This window comes from Procambarus clarkii, chromosome 44, assembly GCF_040958095.1.
Source record: "Procambarus clarkii isolate CNS0578487 chromosome 44, FALCON_Pclarkii_2.0, whole genome shotgun sequence".
In the NCBI taxonomy this organism is placed as follows: Eukaryota; Metazoa; Arthropoda; class Malacostraca; order Decapoda; family Cambaridae; genus Procambarus; species Procambarus clarkii.
In genome coordinates this window covers 20,328,163-20,356,044 of record NC_091193.1, presented here as the reverse complement: position 1 = coordinate 20,356,044, position 27,882 = coordinate 20,328,163, and the positions used below count along the sequence as shown (strand labels likewise).

Genomic DNA, 27,882 nt, shown 5'->3' with positions numbered 1-27,882 from the left:
CAGATCTCCAGTATCAGCTCTTGATACTGGTAATGGCTTAAAAGGGCCACCACTTACGGGCTATTCATGCCCGTGCCACCTTTTGGGTGGCTTAATCTTCATCAATCAATCAATAGATAGTATTCACAAGCAAAGATCACATTCACTCCAATTTTTTTTTACCACTTTTTTTACCACTGTATTCATGCCCGTGCCACCTCTTGGGTGGCTTGATCTTCATTCGATAACTTAGGTTTTAGGGGATCTAAGGATAAGCCTAACAGGCTTCCGGTTCCCGACAGCACAAAGCTAACATATGTACTATAAGCTGCCGTAACTAAGAAGAAGTAAGGCCGCCTGCCTCATTAACATACACATAAGGTAGTTTCTGTCTATATATTAAGGTATAGGTTGTGCTCAAGGGTTGGGTCTAGCCCTTGAGGCTCAAAGGTTGAACAATCAAACTAAAACGAATCATTTATCATTATTTATTGTGCCTATAGTTCACACGAGCCCCCCCCCTCCCCCCCCCTAACCCCACCGGCAGCGTGGCCATCTTTCATTTATCAACAAGACACTGTTTTCCTCAGTGTTAAAAACCTACCGTTGAAAATAATTTTACAGTGCATCGGTTGGAGGATATTATTGTACACTCTACAGTTCTTTGATATATATTGTTGACCTCTTCTTCCCCCTGCCACCACCACCACCACCACCACCACCACCACCACCACCACCACCACCACCACCACCAACACCACCACCACCACCACCACCACCACCACCACCACCACCACCACCACGCCGACATGAGCAGCAGGTGACCGTGTATGTGGTGGTGTATGTGGCCCCTTCGACACTTCCCTCTACTGTAGTATACTGACCAGCCTTCAAAAAATAAATGGCATGTTTCTTTCTGTGAAGTGTGAACATGTAGTTTCAGTTGAATTAATGTGCGAGTGAACACTATAAATGTATATATGTTTACATATATATATTCATGTAGAGGAGTTTGCTGTGAATGAAAAGAGAGAGAGCAAAGTATGAGGATAAACATATATGCATCAGAGCAGGTGACATAGTCCATTAAATACCTAAACCAAACGTAGACCCGAGAGCTCATCAACTGAAAACTAAAGCATCATCAGCATCAAAATAAATATAACTGTACTCAAGTTGTAGTAACTATATAAAAAAAATACTGAGAACTTCTTATGACAGACAACTTTACCAAACGTCTACCATCCTGGTGCTCTCAACTAGAGTTTACACGGACAAATCTATTATGCGTTCGTGGTCCCTTAGGCGTTCCCTCTCTGGTGCAGCATGTCCGGCCGCACCAGGGTCACACAAGTCTGTGAGACGGTATACGTTAAGTAATAATTGTAATTAAGATGCAAAAAGATGCTTATCTTAACATACTAAGAAGGTTAGGTGAGGTCGGTGTTTTCTATGAAGCTTTTCAAGGTAAACTAAAATATTTACAACCTATTAGTATGTCACATATGCACTTATTAAATAAGCCAATATTGACAGAAAGCAAGTGCAAGAACGGGTTTTGTTATACTGTCTCACTAATTTTCTTTTGTGACGTGAAGGTAGAATCTTTTAAATATAATTATTTTTTTTAAATTAAACATAATATGCTGCCTATAACACTTAAATGATCGGTTTAAAAAAGCATTAACAATCGGGAAATAGCTTGACAATGGTGTATAATAAAGAATGAAAACGTATTTAACCACCAACTAAACAAATTTTGTATACTCTTTATATTTTAGCGTCAGGTGCTCAATTCATTGCTGCCTGAAGTGAAATGTAAATATTATATTAAATGCATGTATACGAAAATTAACACACAGTTGAACGGTCTTAAATCCATAGTAGATGAAGGGGCGACAAACATGAGATAGATAGAGAGAGCTGTGGTGATTGGCAGCGTTCACGTGTCGGTTCAGTTAACGACTACAAGCTTTGGACGTTCCGGATCGTAAAAGTAAACTATAACTCTCAGACGAGAGTTACAGAAGGAGCAGAGAAAGTCCGGAGGAGACCTCACACAACCAAGAATATACATTTTCTGGAAATTGACCAATGGTTCAGAGGCTCTTCCAAAGGTCCAGAGGCTCTCAAGATGGCGCAGGCAAAGGGGCTCTCAAGATGACCCAGGGCCCCCAGGGGCTCTTAAGATGACCCAGGGCCCCCAGGGGCTCTTAAGATGACCCAGGGCCCCCCAGGGGCTCTTAAGATAGTAATATCCCTGACTCTTGAAACCCCCCAACCAAAGGGGCTGTTAAAATGACCCTGCTGGCCTGGGGGCTCTCATGAAGACTGTGGTCCGGAGGGCTCTAGATGAACCTCTTGAGGAAGCGATTGAAGGTGGCTGGGTTGTTACAGTCAGGGATGCTGACCCCTTGCGTCATGATGCAGGACTCAGCACACGCCTGCCCGTGGAAGTAGTCGCCGTACATCTCCTTACACTGTCCACAGTTCCTGCCACACACACACCAGGGACACACCGTTAGTCACCAGTCCAATTTTAACAAAGTCTTCAAACAACATTCACCAAATTTGTTCACCTCCTTCATCACAGGATTGGTTCAACCAGGCTGTGACTCATACGTCAGGCTGCGAGCAGCCGCGTCCAACAGCCTGGTTGATCAGTCCAGCAACCAGGAGGCCTGGTCGACGACCGGGCCGCGGGGACGCTAAGCCCCGGAAGCACCTCAAGGTAACCTCAAGGTAAGGTATTCTTTAAACATGTTAAAGATGTACTCTACACATTCTCATTTACACATTTTCATTTACTGCTGTTTTCATTTACAAAGTTTATTCTTCAATACTATTCATGTGGGAATCTTTCCCTAGATATCACGAACATCATACTAAATACGAGTGATATTCCCAGAGTTCGACTAAATTGATGTAAACAAACCCTGTAATTACCCAATTACAACCCAATATAGGGACCCAATATATGAAATTTGTTTCATTATTAAGTAAAAGATTGTTCAACCCATACTTTGTTCCAATGTAAAACAATAAAGTCTCTAATTTTCTCAACATAATATTTCACTAACTCACCTAGTACTTTACAATTTAGAAATATAACTCGTTCATTATAGTTTCTCATTATCAGCACCTTACCCCTTTACTAATGTTATATTCAGTAATTGTGTTAACTCTGACATTACTCCATCTTCTCATATTATTCCTTAGTCACTAGTTCTTTGTTAATGATTAAATGTTAATCACTTAATCACCAAAATATCTACTGACACAACCCATTGTACCTTCTATATTGATTCATTAATAAGTAAAGTAAATAAATAAGGTTGGTCAGTAAGCTATTATTTTGAGCTTAATAACTTGAGAGGTTGATAGGCCTTAATCGGGTAAGATAAAGGGCTCTATAAACTAGGTTTAGACTCTGGTTCTCAGTGTAAATGTTGAACGTTGTAGCCATTCAAACGCATTAAAAATTAAATAAACATCTAAACACATATTTATAGTCGTTATCATCTTGTTTTTTTCCGTGTGGAACGATAACTCATGTAGTTTACAGTCGCGTGACTTCACTCTAGTCTTTTCTTATGCAAAATCTTTGCAATGAATTCCCCTACTGTTTACCCCTCCCCCTCTCCTGGCTAACTGATCTCTCTAGATCAGAGATCTAGATCTGACTTGGCTATTGTATCTCTCTCTCTCTATCCCTCTCTCTCTCTCTCTCTCTCTCTCTCTCTCTCTCTCTCTCTCTCTCTCTCTCTCTCTCTCTCTCTCTCTCTCTCTCTCTCTCTCTCTCTCTCTCTCACTCAGGAGGTGGTACCCTGTCTTGGAGTCCAGGGACGGTGGTGAGCCCATGCCTCGTGCTCTCACCTGATACACATGCTGGTGATGGAGGCGGCCTGGACGAGGGAGACGAGGGCCAGCAGGCACACCAGGCTCACCAGCACCACGCTCGCGTCACGCTGCAAGATGGACAACAGACCTGTACATTGTCACCACAACCTACACACCACACACAGGGACCAAAGAGCCAAAGCTCAACCCCCGCAAGCACAATTAGGTGAGTACACACGGTATACAACATATACAAACACACCACACACGGTATACAACATATACAAACACACCACACACTGTATACAACATATACAAACACACCACACACGGTATACAACATATACAAACACACCACACACGGTATACAACATATACAAACACACCACACACGGTATACAACATATACAAACACACCACACACTGTATACAACATATACAAACACACCACACACGGTATACAACATATACAAACACACCACACACGGTATACAACATATACAAACACACCACACACTGTATACAACATATACAAACACACCACACACGGTATACAACATATACAAACACACCACACACGGTATACAACGTATACAAACACACCACACAAAATAATCCACGTGTAGCATAAACACTATACACACAACATAAACACAACATCCTGCCTGGGAATTAGACCACCTAGAAAGGGGTTAAATCCTATAGAGTGGTTAAATCCTAGTTCCACATCCTAACAAGGATGGAACGTGAGGTGTGTCAGGGGCTACACACACACATACTACATCATTACATGGTATACTGCGTGCAATTGAGCCATTTAGAGATCATTTTAAACATACGTGGCAAGAAACAGCAAATAATTTCAGTATAAAAGCTAAAAATAATGTGAAATCCATAATTCTGTTCTAACTTATAAGGAAAAAAAGTTTGTGTTAAAAGTATAATCTATGTCGAGTAAAATCAAGATTGTAACTCAAAGAAGTCACATTGTAAGACGTTTGCTTTAAGTTATCATTGTAATTATAAGATGCGCAGATAAGTTGTACATTGATTCAGACTGAGGTCTGATTAAGACCTTATATATATATATATATATATATATATATATATATATATATATATATATATATATATGCAACAATGATCACAAAAACACTGATCCAAGTATGCAGAATAACCACATATGAAAAATAGAAAATGCTTAACGCGTTTTCGGCTAATTCGCCTTCATCAGAGCAAAGTAGAATGAGGATAAGATTGCTGATCAGACCTTTATATCCGCCTGGGCAGACCCCTGCCCAGGCGGATATAAAGGTCTGATCAGCAATCTTATCCTCATTCTGCTTTGCTCTGATGAAGGCGAATTAGCCGAAAACGCGTTAAGCATTTTCTATTTTTCATATGTGGTTATTCTGCATATATATATATATATATATATATATATATATATATATATATATATATATATATATATATATATATATATATATAGACATATGTCGTACCTAGTTGCCAGAACGCACTTGTCAGCCTACTATGCAAGGCCCGATTTGCCTAATAAGCCAAGTTTTCATGAATTAATTGTTTTTCGAGTACCTAACCTACCTAACCTAACCTAACCTAACTTTTTCGGCTACCTAACCGAACCTAACCTACAGAGATAGGTTAGGTTAGGTTAGGTAGGGTTGGTTAGGTTCGGTCATATATCTACGTTAATTTTAACTCCAATAAAAAAAAAATTACCTCATACATAATGAAATGGGTAGCTTTATCATTTCATAAGAAAAAAATTAGAGAAAATATAATAATTCAGGAAAACTTGGCTTATTAGGCAAATTGGGCCTTGCATAGTAGGCTGAGAAGTGCATTCTGGCTACTAGGTACGACATATATATATATATATATATATTATTAAATATGACCGAAAAAGTAAGATTAATAATTCTAACACGAATTTTCTCAATCTTTCGTACATTACGCTTCACTGTTGGAGGTAAATCAAAAATCACTTCTCCAAAATTCATTTTTATTTCTAGTCTGACGCGACACGGGCGCGTTTCGTAAAACTTATTACATTTTCAAAGACTTCACAAATACACAACTGATTAGAACTTGCGTTTCTCTGATTTTATATCTACATTTGAGTGAGGTGGGAAGGGTGATGTGGCATTAACACAAGACAGAACAATAGGGGATATTAATAGGGTATTAAAAGTATCAACACAAGACAGAACAGAAACAATGGGTATTGAATAGAAGTGTTCGTAGAAAGCCTATTGGTCCATATTTCTTGATGCTTCTATATTGGAGCGGAGTCTTGAGGTGGGTAGAATATAGTTGTGCAATAATTGGCTGTTGATTGCTGGTGTTGACTTCTTGATGTGTAGTGCCTCGCAAACGTCAAGCCACCTGCTATCGCTGTATCTATCGATGATTTCTGTGTTGTTTACTAGGATTTCTCTGGCGATGGTTTGGTTATGGGAAGAGATTATATGTTCCTTAATGGAGCCCTGTTGCTTATGCATCGTTAAACGCCTAGAAAGAGATGTTGTTGTCTTGCCTATATCCTGGGTTTTTTGGAGCTTACAGTCCCCAAGTGGTCATTTGAAGGCATAGACGACGTTAGATTCTTTTAAAGCGTTCTGTTTTGTGTCTGGAGAGTTTCTCATGAGTAGGCTGGCCGTTTTTCTGGTTTTATAGTAAATCGTCAGTTGTATCCTCTGATTCTTGTCTGTAGGGATAACGTTTCTATTAACAATATCTTTCAGGACCCTTTCCTCCGTTTTATGAGCTGTGGAAAAGAAGTTCCTGTAAAATAGTCTAATAGGGGGTATAGGTGTTGTGTTAGTTGTCTCTTCGGAGGTTGCATGGCTTTTCACTTTCCTTCTTATGATGTCTTCGATGAAACCATTGGAGAAGCCGTTATTGACTAGGACCTGCCTTACCCTACAGAGTTCTACGTCGACTTGCTTCCATTCTGAGCTGTGGCTGAGAGCACGGTCGACGTATGCGTTAACAACACTCCTCTTGTACCTGTCAGGGCAGTCGCTGTTGGCATTTAGGCACATTCCTATGTTTGTTTCCTTAGTGTAGACTGCAGTGTGGAAACCTCCACCCTTTTCCATGACTGTTACATCTAGAAAAGGCAGCTTCCCATCCTTTTCCGTCTCGTAAGTGAAACGCAGCACGGAACTCTGCTCAAATGCCTCCTTCAGCTCCTGCAGATGTCTGACATCAGGTACCTGTGTAAAAATGTCGTCAACATACCTGCAGTATATGGCCGGTTTCAAGTTCATGTCGACTAAGACTTTTTGCTCGATGGTACCCATGTAGAAGTTTGCAAACAGGACACCTAGGGGAGAACCCATGGCGACCCCATCTACTTGCTTATACATGTGCCCATCCGGGCTCAAGAAGGGTGCCTCTTTAGTACAAGCTTGGAGTAGTTTCCTCAGAATACTTTCTGGCATGTCAAGAGGAGTACAGGCTGGATCACGATACACTCTGTCGGCTATCATTCCGATTGTCTCGTCCACAGGTACGTTGGTAAACAGCGATTCTACGTCCAACGAGGCTCTTATCCCTGTGGCCCGTGCGCCCCGCAGTAAGTCCACAAATTCCTTTGGAGACTTCAGGCTGAAGGCGCAAGGAACATAAGGAGTCAGCAGGCCGTTGAGTCGCTTCGCCAGTCTGTACGTGGGTGTGGGTATCTGGCTAATGATTGGCCGAAGTGGGTTTCCAGGCTTGTGCGTCTTGACATTTCCATACGCATATCCAGGTTTATATTCCCCAATGATCTTTGGCAGGTGGAGTCCGGATTTCTTGGCGTTCACAGTTTCGATCAGTTTGTTGACCTTTGCTTTTAATTCGGCTGTAGTGTCCTTCGTTACCCTTTGGAACTTAGTTTGGTCAGAGAGTATGATGTTCATTTTCGCCAGATATTCGTCTTTTTTAAGAATGACATATATTGGCGACTTGTCACCTCTCCTGACAACTATCTCCTTGTTCTCACGAAAGCTTTTGGCTGCCGCTTTAAGCTCGGGGGACAGTATGGTGCTTCTGTAGTTGCCTCGATTCTTTCCTCCTTCTGCAATAAGTTCTGCTTGTAAGGTATCTTTGGTAGTGACCTTCTTTTGTGTCTCGAGGTCGAATATGTCGTCCAACAGAATTTCCAACTCTACTGACAGGTACAAGAGGAGTGTTGTTAACGCATACGTCGACCGTGCTCTCAACCACAGCTCAGAATGGAAGCAAGTCGACGTAGAACTCTGTAGGGTAAGGCAGGTCCTAGTCAATAACGGCTTCTCCAATGGTTTCATCGAAGACATCATAAGAAGGAAAGTGAAAAGCCATGCAACCTCCGAAGAGACAACTAACACAACACCTATACCCCCTATTAGACTATTTTACAGGAACTTCTTTTCCACAGCTCATAAAACGGAGGAAAGGGTCCTGAAAGATATTGTTAATAGAAACGTTATCCCTACAGACAAGAATCAGAGGATACAACTGACGATTTACTATAAAACCAGAAAAACGGCCAGCCTACTCATGAGAAACTCTCCAGACACAAAACAGAACGCTTTAAAAGAGACTAACGTCGTCTATGCCTTCAAATGCCCACTTGGGGACTGTAAGCTCCAAAAAACCCAGTATATAGGCAAGACAACAACATCTCTTTCTAGGCGTTTAACGATGCATAAGCAACAGGGCTCCATTAAGGAACATATAATCTCTTCCCATAACCAAACCATCGCCAGAGAAATCCTAGTAAACAACACAGAAATCATCGATAGATACAGCGATAGCAGGCGGCTTGACGTTTGCGAGGCACTACACATCAAGAAGTCAACACCAGCAATCAACAGCCAATTATTGCACAACTATATTCTACCCACCTCAAGACTCCGCTCTAATATAGAAGCATCAAGAAATATGGACCAATAGGCTTTCTACGAACACTTCTATTCAATACCCATTGTTTCTGTTCTGTCTTGTGTTGATACTTTTAATACCCTATTAATATCCCCTATTGTTCTGTCTTGTGTTAATGCCACATCACCCTTCCCACCTCACTCAAATGTAGATATAAAATCAGAGAAACGCAAGTTCTAATCAGTTGTGTATTTGTGAAGTCTTTGAAAATGTAATAAGTTTTACGAAACGCGCCCGTGTCGCGTCAGACTAGAAATAAAAATGAATTTTGGAGAAGTGATTTTTGATTTACCTCCAACAGTGAAGCGTAATGTACGAAAGATTGAGAAAATTCGTGTTAGAATTATTAATCTTACTTTTTCGGTCATATTTAATAATATATGTCTACAGGAAAGACTGCTACCAAAATATACTAATGTTAAAGTGCACGACCCAGCAGCAAGGAATCAAGCCTTCACGATAAAATATCGCCAGGATCTGATTCGTGATCAGATATACAAGGCAGAGAATGAAATCAAAGACAACAAAACGCAACTACTTCATGCTACAAACGAGTGGAGAAATAGCAACATCGACCATAGTATCCGTACCCGCATTGAACAACACCTCGACATCCTCACAGACCAACATCACCTCAGCACTGAAACAAGGATTATCAAGAAACTAACAACATTATATGGAGGACCTATGGCAATTCCACGACCAAGAGATGGCTTCCTGAACCTTGCAGGAATTAACCTCACTGAGGACCAAGTCACTCTCCTAAATCTGGGCATAAACTGTCATGTTATGTCCAGACCGAGTGAAATGGCCCGGAAAGTAGAGTTGGAAATTCTGTTGGACGACATATTCGACCTCGAGACACAAAAGAAGGTCACTACCAAAGATACCTTACAAGCAGAACTTATTGCAGAAGGAGGAAAGAATCGAGGCAACTACAGAAGCACCATACTGTCCCCCGAGCTTAAAGCGGCAGCCAAAAGCCTTCGTGAGAACAAGGAGATAGTTGTCAGGAGAGGTGACAAGTCGCCAATATATGTCATTCTTAAAAAAGACGAATATCTGGCGAAAATGAACATCATACTCTCTGACCAAACTAAGTTCCAAAGGGTAACGAAGGACACTACAGCCGAATTAAAAGCAAAGGTCAACAAACTGATCGAAACTGTGAACGCCAAGAAATCCGGACTCCACCTGCCAAAGATCATTGGGGAATATAAACCTGGATATGCGTATGGAAATGTCAAGACGCACAAGCCTGGAAACCCACTTCGGCCAATCATTAGCCAGATACCCACACCCACGTACAGACTGGCGAAGCGACTCAACGGCCTGCTGACTCCTTATGTTCCTTGCGCCTTCAGCCTGAAGTCTCCAAAGGAATTTGTGGACTTACTGCGGGGCGCACGGGCCACAGGGATAAGAGCCTCGTTGGACGTAGAATCGCTGTTTACCAACGTACCTGTGGACGAGACAATCGGAATGATAGCCGACAGAGTGTATCGTGATCCAGCCTGTACTCCTCTTGACATGCCAGAAAGTATTCTGAGGAAACTACTCCAAGCTTGTACTAAAGAGGCACCCTTCTTGAGCCCGGATGGGCACATGTATAAGCAAGTAGATGGGGTCGCCATGGGTTCTCCCCTAGGTGTCCTGTTTGCAAACTTCTACATGGGTACCATCGAGCAAAAAGTCTTAGTCGACATGAACTTGAAACCGGCCATATACTGCAGGTATGTTGACGACATTTTTACACAGGTACCTGATGTCAGACATCTGCAGGAGCTGAAGGAGGCATTTGAGCAGAGTTCCGTGCTGCGTTTCACTTACGAGACGGAAAAGGATGGGAAGCTGCCTTTTCTAGATGTAACAGTCATGGAAAAGGGCGGAGGTTTCCACACTGCAGTCTACACTAAGGAAACAAACATAGGAATGTGCCTAAATGCCAACAGCGACTGCCCTGACAGGTACAAGAGGAGTGTTGTTAACGCATACGTCGACCGTGCTCTCAGCCACAGCTCAGAATGGAAGCAAGTCGACGTAGAACTCTGTAGGGTAAGGCAGGTCCTAGTCAATAACGGCTTCTCCAATGGTTTCATCGAAGACATCATAAGAAGGAAAGTGAAAAGCCATGCAACCTCCGAAGAGACAACTAACACAACACCTATACCCCCTATTAGACTATTTTACAGGAACTTCTTTTCCACAGCTCATAAAACGGAGGAAAGGGTCCTGAAAGATATTGTTAATAGAAACGTTATCCCTACAGACAAGAATCAGAGGATACAACTGACGATTTACTATAAAACCAGAAAAACGGCCAGCCTACTCATGAGAAACTCTCCAGACACAAAACAGAACGCTTTAAAAGAGACTAACGTCGTCTATGCCTTCAAATGCCCACTTGGGGACTGTAAGCTCCAAAAAACCCAGTATATAGGAAAGACAACAACATCTCTTTCTAGGCGTTTAACGATGCATAAGCAACAGGGCTCCATTAAGGAACATATAATCTCTTCCCATAACCAAACCATCGCCAGAGAAATCCTAGTAAACAACACAGAAATCATCGATAGATACAGCGATAGCAGGCGGCTTGACGTTTGCGAGGCACTACACATCAAGAAGTCAACACCAGCAATCAACAGCCAATTATTGCACAACTATATTCTACCCACCTCAAGACTCCGCTCCAATATAGAAGCATCAAGAAATATGGACCAATAGGCTTTCTACGAACACTTCTATTCAATACCCATTGTTTCTGTTCTGTCTTGTGTTGATACTTTTAATACCCTATTAATATCCCCTATTGTTCTGTCTTGTGTTAATGCCACATCACCCTTCCCACCTCACTCAAATGTAGATATAAAATCAGAGAAACGCAAGTTCTAATCAGTTGTGTATTTGTGAAGTCTTTGAAAATGTAATAAGTTTTACGAAACGCGCCCGTGTCGCGTCAGACTAGAAATAAAAATGAATTTTGGAGAAGTGATTTTTGATTTACCTCCAACAGTGAAGCGTAATGTACGAAAGATTGAGAAAATTCGTGTTAGAATTATTAATCTTACTTTTTCGGTCATATTTAATAATATATGTCTACAGGAAAGACTGCTACCAAAATATACTAATATATATATATATATATATATATATATATATATATATATATATATATATATATATATATATATATATATATATATATATATATATATATATATAACACATTTCTCCATATAGGGGAAATAAAATGAAAAAATATTCCAAACGCTTTCGCAATGTGACCCCATGACCCCAGCCAGGTGTTACATTAGGGCGTCGCGGCCGAGTGGTTAGCGTCCGCAATTCACAATCCAGGGACCGAGGTTTGATTCGTGGCCAAGACCAACAATAAATCAGTTTCTTTTGCCTGATGCCTCTGTTCAACTAGCAGAGGAGGAGCTAGCTGTTGTGGGCTGCACCCTGGGGATATGTGAGAGACAGATATAGAGTAGTTGTGATAGAGAAAATAAGTCAGGATCCAGCACATTAGACAACTGAGGGCTGGGAAGGCGGGGACCTTTCCAACGTTGTATAATGTGTGTATAAAGGAGTATACACACATACACACAAATACATCCCAGTGACCCTTAGCGCCACACCTTTCCCCTGGGCGCACCTTACAAAACAACAGCCCACTATGTATAATCCAAGGAGTTGTTTAAGATTCAGCTACCCGGAACAAAATGTTCCAAGTCCCACTCCTTATGGTGAGTGGACTTACCCGGCACAGGAGCGGGGCTGTATGTGGTGCCCAGGGAGTCACCAGCTCCACTTTTTATGGACTATTCATGCCCGTGCTACCTCTTGGGTGGCTTAAATATTTATCACCACCACACCAACCTCTCCTTCTTCAAGGAACGTGAATTTTCGCTCGTATGCGTTACATGAGGCCAAAAGATGTCATACTAGAAAATGGAAGCGGCTCGCGAAAGTGACGTTTTCTGTTTTGGGTTTACTAGTAGGTTATAGGAGAGACCACTTTAAATTGACCGTTTTCTTGACGTTGGGACTTAGGGGCTATTAATAATAATAATAATAATTTTTATTTAGGTAAGGTACATACATACATTCATATGTATGTACATATTCATATGTATTCATCCCCGTGCCACCGCTTGGGGGGTGGCTTAATCTCTTATCAATCAATCGACGGTGAGAAACCTTAGGTGAACGGGTTGAGCACACAACACATATCCCTGGGAACGTAACAAGGTGCTGCCAACTACTGTCTCTAGACAGGGTAAGGCCGCTCCTACTGCCTCGTTACTGTCAGTATGGACAGTGATGTGGACGGGCTCACCCCCACCCGACCTTCAGGACCCTCTCCTTGCTGTGACTATTAAGATAAGAGGATAAACGGGCCGCCAGTCACCTCAGATATTTTTACCAGGAATTCATCAAATACATTGATTTGCGTGAATGGATTTTTGTTGAGAGGCAATCCTCCTCCGTCACTGTCATTTTGAGCAGACCTGTTGTGGGAGGTGTCGCCTGAACATGCATCATGGCTTATACAGCGGGAATTATATATAATTGTTAACTTCTGCTCCTATCTGAATATTTGCAATGATAATAATAATATAAAAATAATATATAATTTTTTGAGATATATACAAGAGTTGACCAGACCACACACTAGAAGTTGAAGGGACGACGACGTTTCGGTTACGTCCTGGACCGAAACGTCGTCGTCCCTTCAACTTCTAGTGTGTGGTCTGGTTAACTCTTGTATATATATGGTCATATATGTATATATATATATTTTTTAGATATATACAAGAGTTGTTACATTCTTGTACAGCCACTAGTACGCGTAGCGTTTCTGGCAGGTCCCTGGAATACGATCCCCGCCGCGAAGAATCGTTGTTACAACCAAGTACACATTTTACTGAGTTAAACAGAGGCTACAGTTAAGGATTTGCGCCCAGTAAATAATCACCGGCCAGGATACGAACCCATGACAAAGCGCTCGCGGAACGCCAGGCGAGTGTCTTACCACTACACCACGGAGACATGATAATAATGGTTTTATTTACAAGAAGGTACAAGGGGGGTTTGTGAGATTATATAAGATTGGTATCTTACACTCTTGCAAAGCCACTAACACGCATAGCGTTTCGGCCAGGTCCTTAACCTGATATAAGAGATGTAATATAAGAAATAATAATGCACAAATCCACAAGGGCCGTGACAAGGATTCGAACCTGCGTCCGGGAGCATCCCAGACACTGCCTTAATCGACTGAGCTACGACAGGGTAAAAGGGTTAAAACCGAAGTTCTACTGAACTTACTGGATATCAAATTTGTTCATTTGATGCATCACGTTAGTGTGATATATGTGTGAAATAATAATGCAACCCGTATTTAAGAGAGTTTCTATTCAAATTGTGGAGAAACTGCGGTAAAATGGCAAATTATACCACAAATTATACCGTCAAGTATACCACAAATAACAGTGACAAATACAATACCTTCCTTGTCAAGACTGGAGATCTCGCCTGTACAGGCAAGACCAAGTTGTGTCGTTATTGCCCACACAAGACATGATATTTACCGAGCAGATCATCCCCGGCGACAATACCTAAGTCCTCCCCCCTGTCAACTCCGTTTTTTCTAATGCTCAACTCACGTTTTCTAGTTAAGAGATTGGTTGACCTTTTAGGAAAGATAATTATCACTTTATACAAATATGATAAAAAACAAAGTTATATTTATAAAGAGGACAAATACTTGTGGTAAGTTTAAGTATTGCTGTATGCGTATATAACGTATAGTCTATAAACTTATTAATTATTCTTAGCGTAATTAGAAACCTAATTGCACCATTTTCATGGGGCAGAAAGCAGGTTACGTAGCAGCTTAACAGGTGAACAGAGGTACCAGGCGCGTGTGCGATCCTCTCTGATGTAGGTTCGAACCCTCGTCACGGCCCCTTGTGGATTTGTTCAGAGGTACCAGTTTATAGTTTAGTTCATTTTATGATTTAGGCATACGGGAGACATCTCCCGTCACGCAGGGTGCAGTTGCACCTCCACAGATCTCCAGTATCAGCTCTTGATACCGGTAATGGCTCAAAAGGGCCACCACTTAACGGGCTATTCATGCCCGTGCCACCTTTTGGGTGGCTTAATCTTCATCAATCAATCAATGATTTAGGCCATAGCCAGCCTTCCAGCGGTGGTGGACACTGGCACAGCCGTAGCGTGCCAGTGTCATAATATGATATATTGGTTAATTAGCTGTTACATCAAATGCATATTAAATAAAGCCACTAATACGCATAGTCAGAAATATTTAACTTCCTGTTAAAGTCAACTCATTTGACAGCACATTCTTTGGATAACTCATCCGGTGTATCATGTATTCGGAATCCATCATGGGATGGAATCTACATAACATGGACTCTGATGCCATAATTATTCCTTGTTGTGTAGACACCAACACACACACATCTGACAAAACAAACTGACGACGTTTGTTTTATTTTTAAACTTGTGGGTTGTTAGTGATATTATACAGTATTGACTGTATGGTATTGTATACATGTAGCATTCAGACACAGCTGCTCGGAGAGTTAAATTCTGTTAAGGGTATAGAGCCCAGCTTACAATGAATGTGTCATTTTCAAAGATGAGTACACAGTTGAGTGTGAGGAGTATGGGAAATAGTTTGCTATATCGAATAGAGTTGCAGTTGTTCCTACGGACTTATGGTCCGTCACTGACTGTGGCCACTACACCCGGTGCAGCACCAGTGGTGTGGTATAGGGCACCACCACTGTACACGGTTTAAGAGAGAGAAACAGCGGTAATACCGAACACGTAATACTTTACCTCAACACGAAGTTTGGGCCGAGCATAAATTTGCCTCTTGAGTAGAGAGATAAATTTTGAAGAGAGTAATCTGCCGTGGTACAGGAAAGTGCTGTTTGTGTCTCTTGGTGAATATTGTGAACCTGGTGTGTTCTGGGTTCAGCTACACTTTACCTCACTTTAATTTTGTAAAGTTCGGTCCTCGAGTGTTCTTGAGGTAATACAACTGGAAGAACCGTTACGTATTTTAGTTTGTTAACTTGCGTTTAGCACCCATTAAGAGTGAGTTATTGCCTAAGTGTAGTTACAGGATGAGAGCTACGCTCGTGGTGCCCTGTCTTCCCAGTACTCTTTGTCGTATAACGCTTTGAAACTACCGTGGCTGTGTGTGTGTGTGTGTGTGTGTGTGTGTGTGTGTGTGTGTGTGTGTGTGTGTGTGTGTGTGTGTGTGTGTAATCACTTAATTGTACTCACATAATTGTGCTTGCGGGGGTTGAGCTCTGGCTCTTTGGTCTCGCCTCTCAACTGTCAATCAACTGATGTACAGATTCCTGAGCCTACTGGGCTCTATCATATCTACATTTGAAACTGCGTATGGAGTCAGCCTCCACCACCATTTACTAACCACTCTGACACTGAAAACGTACTTTCTAATATCTCTGTGGCTCATTTGGGTACCCAGCTTCCACCTTGTGTCAGAAACAGGATCTTCTCTTGAGGTTATCTTGAGATGATTTCGGGGTTTTTAGTGTCCCCTCCACCCCCAGGAAGCAGCCCGTGACAGCTGACTAACACCCAGGTACCTATTTTACTGCTAGGTAACAGGGGCATAGGGTGAAAGAAACTCTGCCCATTGTTTTTCGCCGGCGCCTGGGATCGAACCCAGGACCACAGGATGGTTTAGGAAACGGGATGATTTCCTTTATCCTCCAAGAATGTTCTCCCTCATAGGGACAACATCACCCTCACCCATATAGGCCCCAGGGGAAATAAATCATTTTCTTCCAGTCCATATTACAAAATGTGTAGTCACATACCTAGGCAGAGAGTCATCAACATTGAGTATTTGCCTACCTTTATTGGCAGTGTTTATCTTCATATGTTGGTCCTTTCTCCGTCCAGAATTTATATGATAGCAACTTCCAGACCCAGAATGCTCTCGTCTCTACCCGTCTAGGATTGAAGATAACAGCAGCGTCCGTCTCTACCCGTCCAGTATTGAAGATAACAGCAGCGTCCGTCTCTACCCGTCCAGTATTGAAGATAACAGCAGCGTCCGTCTCTACCCGTCCAGTATTGAAGATAACAGCAGCGTCCGTCCCTACCCGTCCAGTATTGAAGATAACAGCAGCGTCCGTCTCTTTACGTCCTTCCCTTAATCTATCCTTTTGCCAGTTCTTGAGCTGTAGGCCAAACAGATGCTGTGATCCACCTTCTCCCCCCTGCATCTCCCCCTCTCTACCACCCCAGCCCACTAAGCCTCGGCCTGGTGAGGGCATATTGACTATCTACACCACCCGCTCAGAGCTACCTTGCTCGCACTGTATTATATCTTTCTGCCCACATTTTTGAAGTGTTTACACTCGGCCGGCAAAGGTATTCCGTTGCAAAGTTGATATTGGATTCGCAGAGTCGTATATTGCTTCACGCAAGGTGTAGTTTGCTGCTTAGGATTGGCCGAATTCTCAGTTCAAAAACTGTATTCATGTTCTGAACGGAATAAGCACTTGTTTAATGGTGGGATGTATAGCGGGTATATATATACCAGGCGGAAAACTTTGTGATTGATTGAATTTATGGGCTATTCATGCCCGTGCCACCTCTTGGGTGGCTTAATCTTTATCAATCTTGTGATTGATTGATTGATTGATAAAGATTAAGCCACCCAAGAGGTGGCACGGGCATGAATAGTCCGTTAAGAAAACTTTGTGCGATACTCCTCTTTATATTAGACAAAGATTCCGATGACTGCAACACACCTCTATAAGGAACATTTATGAGTGAGAAGCCTCCACAGTAGCCGCCACAGTAGCCGCCACAGTAGCCCTCACAGTAGCCCCCACAGTAGCAGCCACAGTAACAGAGGTACCAGGGAAGTAGACACTTATAGTGACAGTAGGAGTCAGCTCGTCAACAATTAAATACAAACTCATTTAGCAACACATGAAAAGCCTCACCACTGGCTCGTACAGAAACAGGAAACTATAGCCAGACTATCCAGATGTTGCATATTCAGGAAGCAAGGGGGAGATATGCGGCCCACTGCATCAGGCCCATGAAAAAGGTAATTAAACTGCCGAGGTTCCAGTGGATATTCTATCTGGAAAATAGAACTGAAACTGATCCTGAGACTGGCGTAAAGAGGCTTCCACATTGTAAATTCAACCAATTAAAATACTAACGTGCAGAATATCAGATCTTTGACAATATACAGGAGCTATGTTAATGTAACTCTTAAGTGTGTGACGAAAGTTGGTGTGACCAGGATTTTGTTTCGTTGGAGTTTACCGCGGGGCTGAAGGCACGGGGGCGGACAAGAGAGATGGCCGGGAATGATAGCCTAGTGGAAGGTGATTAGAGGGGATTGATTGGTAGAGGGGGACGTGTTTCAACAAGCCTCCCTTTATTTTTGCAGTGAACCGGGATAATGAACTGGTAGAATCGGCAAGAATTGCATCTTGACAACAGTCAAATAAAGGGCCCTTGGTTAATTCACTGCACTTACTCTTATCGAACAAAGTATCTTGATTGATTTCCATGAGCTCGGATGTTAGTGACAGCTTCAGTGAAAGAACATTTTCCCCCCGATTGACTCCCAGTTGAGGAATCAGGAAAAGAACGTGTCATGATTTATTTCCTGCTGTGTCAATGGTGAAACAATGTGCCGTGATTGAATATGAAACTTCAGTGGATTTATTTAGCTGAGAATCAATACAACACATGATCAAATGTATGACTAGCTAGGAGACGATCAGCTGGGGCTGCTGAGCTGCAGCTTTCCTGTCCACCCGAGGATATAGTGTAGTCAGTGAAGCATTTGCAACACTTGCAGTACACTGGATCACAGATACCGTTATCTTGAGGTTATCTTGAGATGATTTCGGGGCTTTTTTAGTGTCCCCGCGGCCCGGTCCTCGACCAGGCCTCCACCCCCAGGAAGCAGCCCGTGACAGCTGACTAACATCCAGGTACCTATTTTACTGCTAGGTAACAGGGGCATAAGGTGAAAGAAACTCTGCCCATTGTTTCTCGCCGGATCCTGGGATCGAACCCAGGACCACAGGATCACAAGTCTAGCGTGCTGTCCGCTCGGCCGACCGGCTCCCTAATTACCGTAGTTAGCTTTTGAAGTGATATGGAAACGACGTGCCGTGATTGGTCACTTGTCGTGACGTCAGTGAAAGGACGAACCACTTATTGACCCTATTCAGTGATGGCAGTGAAGGAACGAGCCCTTAGTGGTCATATGTGTGTTGTGTAATTAATTACTATTAGTACTTGCAATTTGTGTCTGCAGATTCGAGCCTATTAGCTCTTGGACCCCGCCTTTGTAACAAATTTAATTTTCCTCTATTATGTCTACTATATATATACTCTCTAGGACTCGTAATTCTGTGGCCCGGGTTCGATTCCCGGACCAGGCAGAAACAAATGGGCAAAGTTTCTTTCACTCTAAATGCCTCTGTTACCTAGCAGTAAATAGGTACCTGGGAGTTAGACAGCTGTTACGGAGCTGCTTCCTGTGTGTGTGTGTGTGTGTGTGTGTGTGTGTGTGTGTGTGTGTGTGTGTGTGTGTGTGTGTGTGTGTGTGTGTGTGTGTGTGTGTGTGTGTGTGAGTGCGTGAGTGCGTGCGTGCGTGCGTGCGTGCGTGCGTGCGTTTGACTCTGATATTCACTATCACACCCATAAGTTAATCAGAGTAAAAGTGCTGACAATTCAGAGTGAGGTGCACAGCAGCGCATTGAGCGTCATGAGACAGCTACTCACGCCTCGCTCAGGTCACGCTGCTAATGGATCATTACTCTTTCGAGGCACTTCAATTTCAAAAAGTTTGTTCTTCAAAAAAAAAACGAAAAAAATTACTAAAAAACCAAACTTTTATATTTTTTGAGATTCAGATTCTATGTTTATAAAAAAAATAGTTAATAGCTCCGAACCAGTTAAAGACCATAACCAGTTTAGTATGTTATATGTAATTACACAAATGCATACCAAATATTTTACATCAAATACTCCTATAACTTAAAAACTCAAAAAGGAATATAACATATTTGTGTATAATAAAAACTGCTAAGAGTCTCAAATAGCCAGGGATATTTTTCCTGGGAGGAAATAAACAATTCCTTATACAGATGCTCGCTGGTGGAGCGGAATAAATACTTGACTGTGGGAGGCAGTATCGGACGCCAGGTATTGGCAGTCTAACCGACCAAAACATACCCCACATAAACAACACCAGATGTATGACTCGCTTTCCGCCTGGATGGATTCTCATCTCTTAAGGTGCCTACCTGTCAGTTGGTGTTTTGTTCTAGAAGACAAATTTACATTGGGTTTATAACTTTTATAAAAGTTACTTTGATAGGAGCTGCCTCGTATGGGCCAATAGGCTTTCTGCAGTTACCTTTGTTCTTATGTTCTAATGTTCTTATAATAATAATTTTTTGTGTCGTTTTATAAAATATAAATAGGAACGTGTTACATGTTATTGGTACGTGCAGAAGTTGTAAATTATGTAAATTTACTATGCAATTGTAAATTATGTTGTGACTATGCAATTTGAAGTGTCATTTCTCAAGTATTGTTACATGTTGTTGATAGTGTTGTAGTCTGTGGTAAGAGCATCAAATACCTTTATAATCATTATTTGGAATTGTAGTTAGTATCTGCAAGTGCTTCGCAGTTATCCGGTTAGCAAACCAATGCGTACAATTTTTTTTTACGGATATTGACTTTGATTTTTGCCAGCATGTTTTTCATGAATATTAATTTAGTCGCAGTGTGTACGAAATATGGTTTGTAATCAATCGTAAACACATGTATGAATATGGATTTATGTATACAGGAGGTCGTAGTGTCGTTCGTAACATTGTAAAGCATGATGCAAGTGTACCAGTGGTTGAACCATTGGTTGAGTTGTGTAACTGTCAACTAATAGTGCAACATGACAAATTAACCTCTGGTGGATATTAGCAAATTTAAAAGTTGTGGGTGTAATCAACACAATTATTAGGTCTTATACAATTAAGTTATATAATTAATTATACAATTAGATCTAACACAATATATTAGGTCTTGATGGCGAATAACGATATAAGAACGAGGGTTCGTCAGCTAATCTGACATTAGCAACACGAGCCTAGACCCCTGCAGTCATTCTGTAAAACACAGTTAATTAATGATTTCATTTTCAAGTTCAATAAAAACATTTTTTTTAATTTCTGAACACGATATTGTGTCTGGAATGTATATATATATATATATATATATATATATATATATATATATATATATATATATATATATATATATATATATATATAATATATATATATATATATATATATATATATATATATATATATGTGTGTGTGTAGACCAGAGGGAGGTTCAGAGCACCAGGAGGGAGCGTACTAGTGGCAGGTGTGCTAATGACAAGCGAGCTCCCACCTCTGAAGGGATGTGATCTAAGAGGCATGGTGTCGGGCAGGATAGACAGCGCCGTTCATGACAGTAATCAATCACAGCTCCACCACCCCCCACGCGGCTGCTTGTCTTCTACTCTAATTTTTGGAGGTTTGAGTTAGTAATTAGTGCATTGTTTGAGGCTCCCCTGACGCCCCTACCTCTACCACTACCACCACTACCATCAATCACTACCACCACAGCGGTTGACTAGTCAGTAACGAAGACTCATTCATCAAAGTGTACAATGGATCATTCAGGAATATACTCATTGCGGGGGTTGAGTTTCGGCTCTTTGGTCCCGCCTCTCAACTGTCAATCAACTGGTGTGTGTAGGTGTCAATGTACAGATGTGTAAGTTTGGAGGGGTTAAGATGTGTAAGTGTGCAGGTGTTGAGATGGGGGAAGTGTGTAGGTGCCCGGATATCTGAGTGTGCTATAGTTGTTTATTGTTTACTGAGCTCTAGCATATATTCCCTACCATCACCCAGATATTCCCTACCATCACCCAGATATTCCCCACCATCACCCAGATATTCCCTACCATCACCCAGATATTCCCCACCATCACCCAGATATTCCCTACCATAACCCAGATATTCCCTACCATCACCCAGATATTCCCCACCATCACCCAGATATTCCCTACCATCACCCAGATATTCCCCACCATCACCCAGATATTCCCCACCATCACCCAGATATTCCCCACCATCACCCAGATATTCCCCACCATCACCCAGATATTCCCCACCATCACCCAGATATTCCCCACCATCACACAATTATTCCCCACCATCACCCCAGATATTCCCCACCATCACCCAGATATTCCCCACCATCACCCAATTATTCCCCACCATCACCCAGATATTCCCCACCATCACCCAGATATTCCCCACCATCACCCAGATATTCCCCACCATCACCCAGATATTCCCCACCATCACCCAGATATTCCCCACCATCACCCAGATATTCCCCACCATCACCCAGATATTCCCCACCATCACCCAGATATTCCCCACCATCACCCAATTATTCCCCACCATCACCCAGATATTCCCCACCATCACCCAATTACTCCTCACCATCACCCAGATATTCCCCACCATCACCCAATTATTCCCCACCATCACCCAATTATTCCCCACCATCACCCAGATATTCCCCACCATCACCCAATTATTCCCCACCATCATCCAGATATTCCCCACCATCACCCAATTATTCCCCATCATCACCCAGATATTCCCCACCATCACCCAATTATTCCCCACCATCACAGAATTATTCCCCACCATCACCCAGATATTCCCCACCATCACCCAATTATTCCCCACCATCACCCAAATATTCCCCACCATCACCCAGATATTCCCCACCATCACCCAGATATTCCCCACCATCACCCAGATATTCCCCATCATTACCCAGATATTCCCCACCATCACCCAGATATTCCCCACCATCACCCAGATATTCCCCACCACCACCCAGATATTCCCCATCATCACCCAGATATTCCCCACCATCACCCAGATATTCCCCACCATCACCCAGATATTCCCCACCATCACCCAGATATTCCCCACCATCACCCAGATATTCCCCACCATCACCCAATTATTCCCCACCATCACCCAATTATTCCCCACCATCACCCAATATACATAATGAGAAGTTTTATTCCCGTAATCTCTTCTAATTTTCTCAGCTGCTCTTAAAGTCTAATAAAAATAAAGGCATAAAAATAATAAAATTGATGTTACTCATTATGCAAATTGAACGTAAATTACTTGTAAGGAATTAATGGTAAAGTTGATCATTTTCTATAGTAATACTTTTAAAGAATTTGTTTAATTAATTAAATTTATTTGTTCATTATTTCCCCCTAAATACCGCGTTGTTGGATTTTTTTTCATTTTACTTTGATTATTTTTTTGTAAAGTAATTTGTGTTTATCGAGCGTCTGTTCTCTTATTAGTTATTTAATTCCAGGTGAAGTTATATATTGAGATTTTGTAATGCTATCTCATTGTGTTAGGTCTTATGTGATGTTATCTCTGTCTTATGTGATGTTATCTCTGTCTTATGTGATGTTATCTTGGCGTTATGTGTTGTTGTCTTTGTGTTGACATGTTATCTTGTCAGCTGTTATCTGATCTGTCACCTATCAGATGTCACCTGATCTCTCACCACCTGTCACCTGTCATCTTATCTGTCACCTGTCATCTGATCTGTCACCTGTCATCTGATCTGTCACCTCCTGTCAGCTGTTACGACACCATAATTTAGTCGTCAATCATAATTCATAATCATCAATCATAAATCATAATTCATAATTCGGTACATTATTGATGTACCGTTATCGTAACCCTTATCGTAACCCTTGATAACATATAATACGAGCAGCGTAAAGAGGGAGTAAAGGGCTGGACTCCGACCTCCAACTTGAGGTCATTACTCAGAATTAATTTACCAAGTGTTCAGTGTGTAATTATCGCAAGTTAAAAATCAATGGTAAAATCTATGCTATGAAATGAGTTTATATTTTTTTTATGCATTAGGAAAATAAACTCGCCCGGTACATTTCTTGTTTGTGTTTATGTGGAGTGGTTAATGCTTATTGATTGGCTAGGTTTGTGTGTGTTGTGTGTGTGTGTGTGTGTGTGTGTGTGTGTGTGTGTGTGTGTGTGTGTGTGTGTGTGTGTGTGTGTGTGTGTGTGTGTGTGTGTGCGCGCGTGCGAAAGTGACCCAATTCGCGGACAGGAAACACTGTCATCTCCAGTAGGTGCTATAATTCATCTTACAACCATACATAAGGGTGCAAGTCTCTATCTTTCATATACGAACCCATGTTTATCTTTTAATAAAAACAAATTATGTAGGTGTGTAAACAATCCATTCAAACACCGTTGAATGGAATTCAATCACACTTGGCACGGCTTCCCAATTTGGGCGGAGAAAGGCCCCGCGCTGTGAAGGGTTTTAACTCCTTATGCCCAGCATACATCAATTACCCTTATGACTCACTACAAGAACCTCATTTGAGGTTTTTCCTTTACAAGTTGCTCCACACCTCATTAAAAGGTGTTTTGCCATATTGGGCTAGAGTTTAGGGAAGTGTGGGCATCGCGGTTCTGCAGTTAGCCCGCGACTTTGTTCCACTACTCAGAATTCTCAGCCTGACACGTTATCGTCTGGGGTCGCCAAACAGCTGCCTATAACAGTGTGTTTATCTACCAAAGGTACTGGCACCATGCATATAGATGGAAAGTTGTGTGTTTAACTCTTCATGGGAAAACCGGACACATCAGCCACTTGTGCCATCGCGATTACGTGCTATTCATGCCCGTGCCACCTTTTGGGTGGCTAAATCTTCATCAATCAATCTGTGCCATCGTGACCTTTAAATCAACAGCAACAATAAGGATGGAGAGTGTTTGTAACGAAGATGTGCACTGGATTGAATCGTGTCTGAGGATGAAACAGTGTTCGTAACAGCGTGTGTGGAAGTAACCCACGTAATTAGGATTCTTGGGAAGTGTTGAGCACATGTTCTTATTACATAGTGTCATTCATCTTATGATGAATATCAGTGGGTAGTAGATATGAGTGCCCTCAATGTCACCCCACCGGATAATGCCAGGTACCTCAGCCAGTTTGTATATTTAACTGAAGGGAATAATTACCAACTCAAGTTCCTCTGCCTTACTCATCCCTGGTAGTGAACTGGATCACAACATACAACTACAACCATGTGGGATATACAACCTCAGTGAAGAGGCACTATCTCTATGCAACACAAAGCTAAGCTTCAGAAGTATGCCGGACAAAAAATGCCAAAGAAATTAAATATCATGACACTGGAATAGAGATGATTTAGGTGAAACTTGATTACTATATATAAAATACTCAGGGAGATTGACAGACTAAGTACCCGATTCAGCTATATACATATATGAAAATAAAATCCAGGCAGTCTCTCAGTAACCAGGTTCAAAGTTTGTTATGACAGCTCCCCGAAAGGTTGGGGAATCTATACATCTGTTTGATTGAGAGACGGGACCCAAGAGCTTAAATTCAACTCCCATAACCGTACATTCGCTCAAGCACGAACACACACACACACACACACACACACACACACACACACACACACACACACACACACACACACACACACACACACACACACACACACACACACCACACACATACACAGTTCAGAGGTATGCCACTAGGCTAGTCCCAGAACTAAGAAGCATGACTTATGAGGACAGACTACGTGAACTGCACCTCACGTCGCTGGAAGACAGAAAAGCTATGGGAGACATGATCACCACATACAAAATTCTCAGGGGAATTGACATGGTGGACAAAGATGGATTATTTAACACGGGTGGCACACGCACACGAGGTTACAGGTGGAAGCTGAATACCTAAATGAGTCACAGAGACATTAGAAAGAACTTCTTCAGTGTCAGAGTAGTTAGTAAATGGAATGCATTAAGTAGTGATGTGGTGGAGGCTGACTTCATACACAGTTTCAAATGTAATTATGATAGTCCCTAATAGGCCCCGGAATCTATACATCGGTTGATTGACTAATGAGAGGCGGGAGAAATGACCCGAAGTTCAACCCCTGCAAGCACATCTAGGTGAGTACACACACCCGTGGGACCACCAGCAACCATAAATGCTACCAATATCTTTACTAAACTAATAATAACACACATAAACAATCATTCATTCAGTCACGAGAAAAATATTTTTATGTTTAGCCTTAAATATAAAACAAATGAAATTCTTTATACAAAATGAAAGTGTAGGAAAAGTATGATATCCAGGATAACTTAGCGTCGGCCTCGAAGGGTTAGTGAACATTGTTCAAGTACCTTCACTTTGCTATTGTATAAGCCTAAATACTCTCACGCTGATCATATTGTGAAATATGATCAGCACGCACAATTGAAAGGTCCTACAAACACTTCACAATTAAAAGGCGGGTCTCAGGAGCTCAAGCTTGCCCTGCAAGTGCATATAAGTTACTACACTTTCAAGTACAAGATCAAAACAATCCACCACATCGATACAAATACACACATGCCTGTAAGGTTTACACTCATCTTAAATAAAGAGACAAGAGTCTTCAAAACACACATTTACCTCTTTTAAATACAAGAATAACCTTCCATTCTCATAGACACGCACACTCACATATGTACTATAACCATACACATTAAAAATTCACAAGGAAACACGCAAATAAGGAACCATACAGTCCAGACACCATCGTAAGAACGTAAATACACCTATATGAGCACGAACACAAAGTCTCGGAGACACCGTAACTTACCTTGAAAGACATGTAGAGATAATGTGAGTCAACAGGTGGTTGAGAAACGATGGCAAGAGAGCAGATGGATGGGGGACAAGGCTCCGGTGCGGTGTTGACCGAGACTGATGCAAGAATGATCTGGGGTGTACGAATGGTGTCTCCTCTTTATATACCTCCCTCCCTCCCACCTCCGGCTGGCCTCGGCCAATCACAGCCAACAGCACTTCGCTGCCTCGCTCAGTCTCAACCAGTCTCGGGCCTGTTTTTCGCTCGCTGCCTCTCCAGTGTTCGTCCAATCAAAAGGCAGTATCTCACGACTGCCGTTCCCAGTCATTGAGGGATCCCGACAAATGATATTGGTGCGTGTCATGTGTTTGATTACGGGGTTAGGGGAGAGACAGAAAGGTTTAGGGAAGGGAGCGGAGGCCGCTGCGTTATTGGCCTCCTCGCGACTTTCCGTTATTGAACATTTTCACCGAAGATTATACGCTCAGATTTAGGTATTATACATATTTAGGAATTTGTCTATATTTGTTCCTTCGTGAAAAGTAGTATACTTAAGAGGTGTGTGTATATTTGCGTGTGCTATTATGGCGCTAAGTCCTCACAGCAGACATAAAGGCAGACAGCAGCAGACATATATCTCCGATAAGCCATTCATCATACACCAGTATTAAATGAGTTGTCAACAAGGATGTCATCTTTCAGCGCATGGCTTCGCCCTTCATCACGTGTGGTAGACTCAACTATATTGCATATAATATACACTGTTAATATTGAGCTTAAGCACAGAGAAAACAGCTGTGCTGACGAGCTCTGAGCTCCATATTCTCAAAATGGTTGGAAATTTTCCCCAAAACACATAATTTATTATTGATTTACGAATGCTTTAAATGAATTGTTCTAGCTTATCTTTATATTTTTTATTTAATTATTGATGGTCGCCGGTCGGCCGAGCGGACAGCACGCTGGACTTGTGATCCTGTGGTCCTGGGTTCGATCCCAGGCGCCGGCGAGAAACAATGGGCAGAGTTTCTTTCACCCTATGCCCCTGTTACCTAGCAGTAAAATAGGTACCTGGGTGTTAGTCAGCTGTCACGGGCTGCTTCCTGGGGGTGGAGGCCTGGTCGAGGACCGGGCCGCGGGGACACTAAAGCCCCGAAATCATCTCAAGATAACCCCTCAAGATGGTTATGAGAATGAGATGAGGAGTAAGTGAAACATGGTGGGGCTCGGCCGTA

At 42.0% G+C, this 27,882-nt stretch overlaps 2 protein-coding genes across 4 annotated transcripts in view; one reads left to right on the top strand and one right to left on the bottom strand.

The window, feature by feature from the left end:
* The window catches only part of LOC123745291 (short/branched chain specific acyl-CoA dehydrogenase, mitochondrial), a 150,013-nt gene that overhangs the window by 73,613 nt on the left and 48,518 nt on the right, over positions 1 to 27,882 (top strand). The gene's annotated exons all lie outside the window — the stretch shown is intronic.
* On the bottom strand, positions 758 to 26,784 carry Eh (Eclosion hormone). Its single transcript, XM_045725524.2, has 3 exons — positions 26,660 to 26,784; positions 3,856 to 3,947; positions 758 to 2,472 (listed from the first exon to the last, which is right to left on the bottom strand). The coding sequence occupies exons 1-3, from the start codon at positions 26,669 to 26,671 to the stop codon at positions 2,328 to 2,330; spliced, it is 249 nt and encodes an 82-aa protein (XP_045581480.1). The 5' UTR covers positions 26,672 to 26,784; the 3' UTR covers positions 758 to 2,327.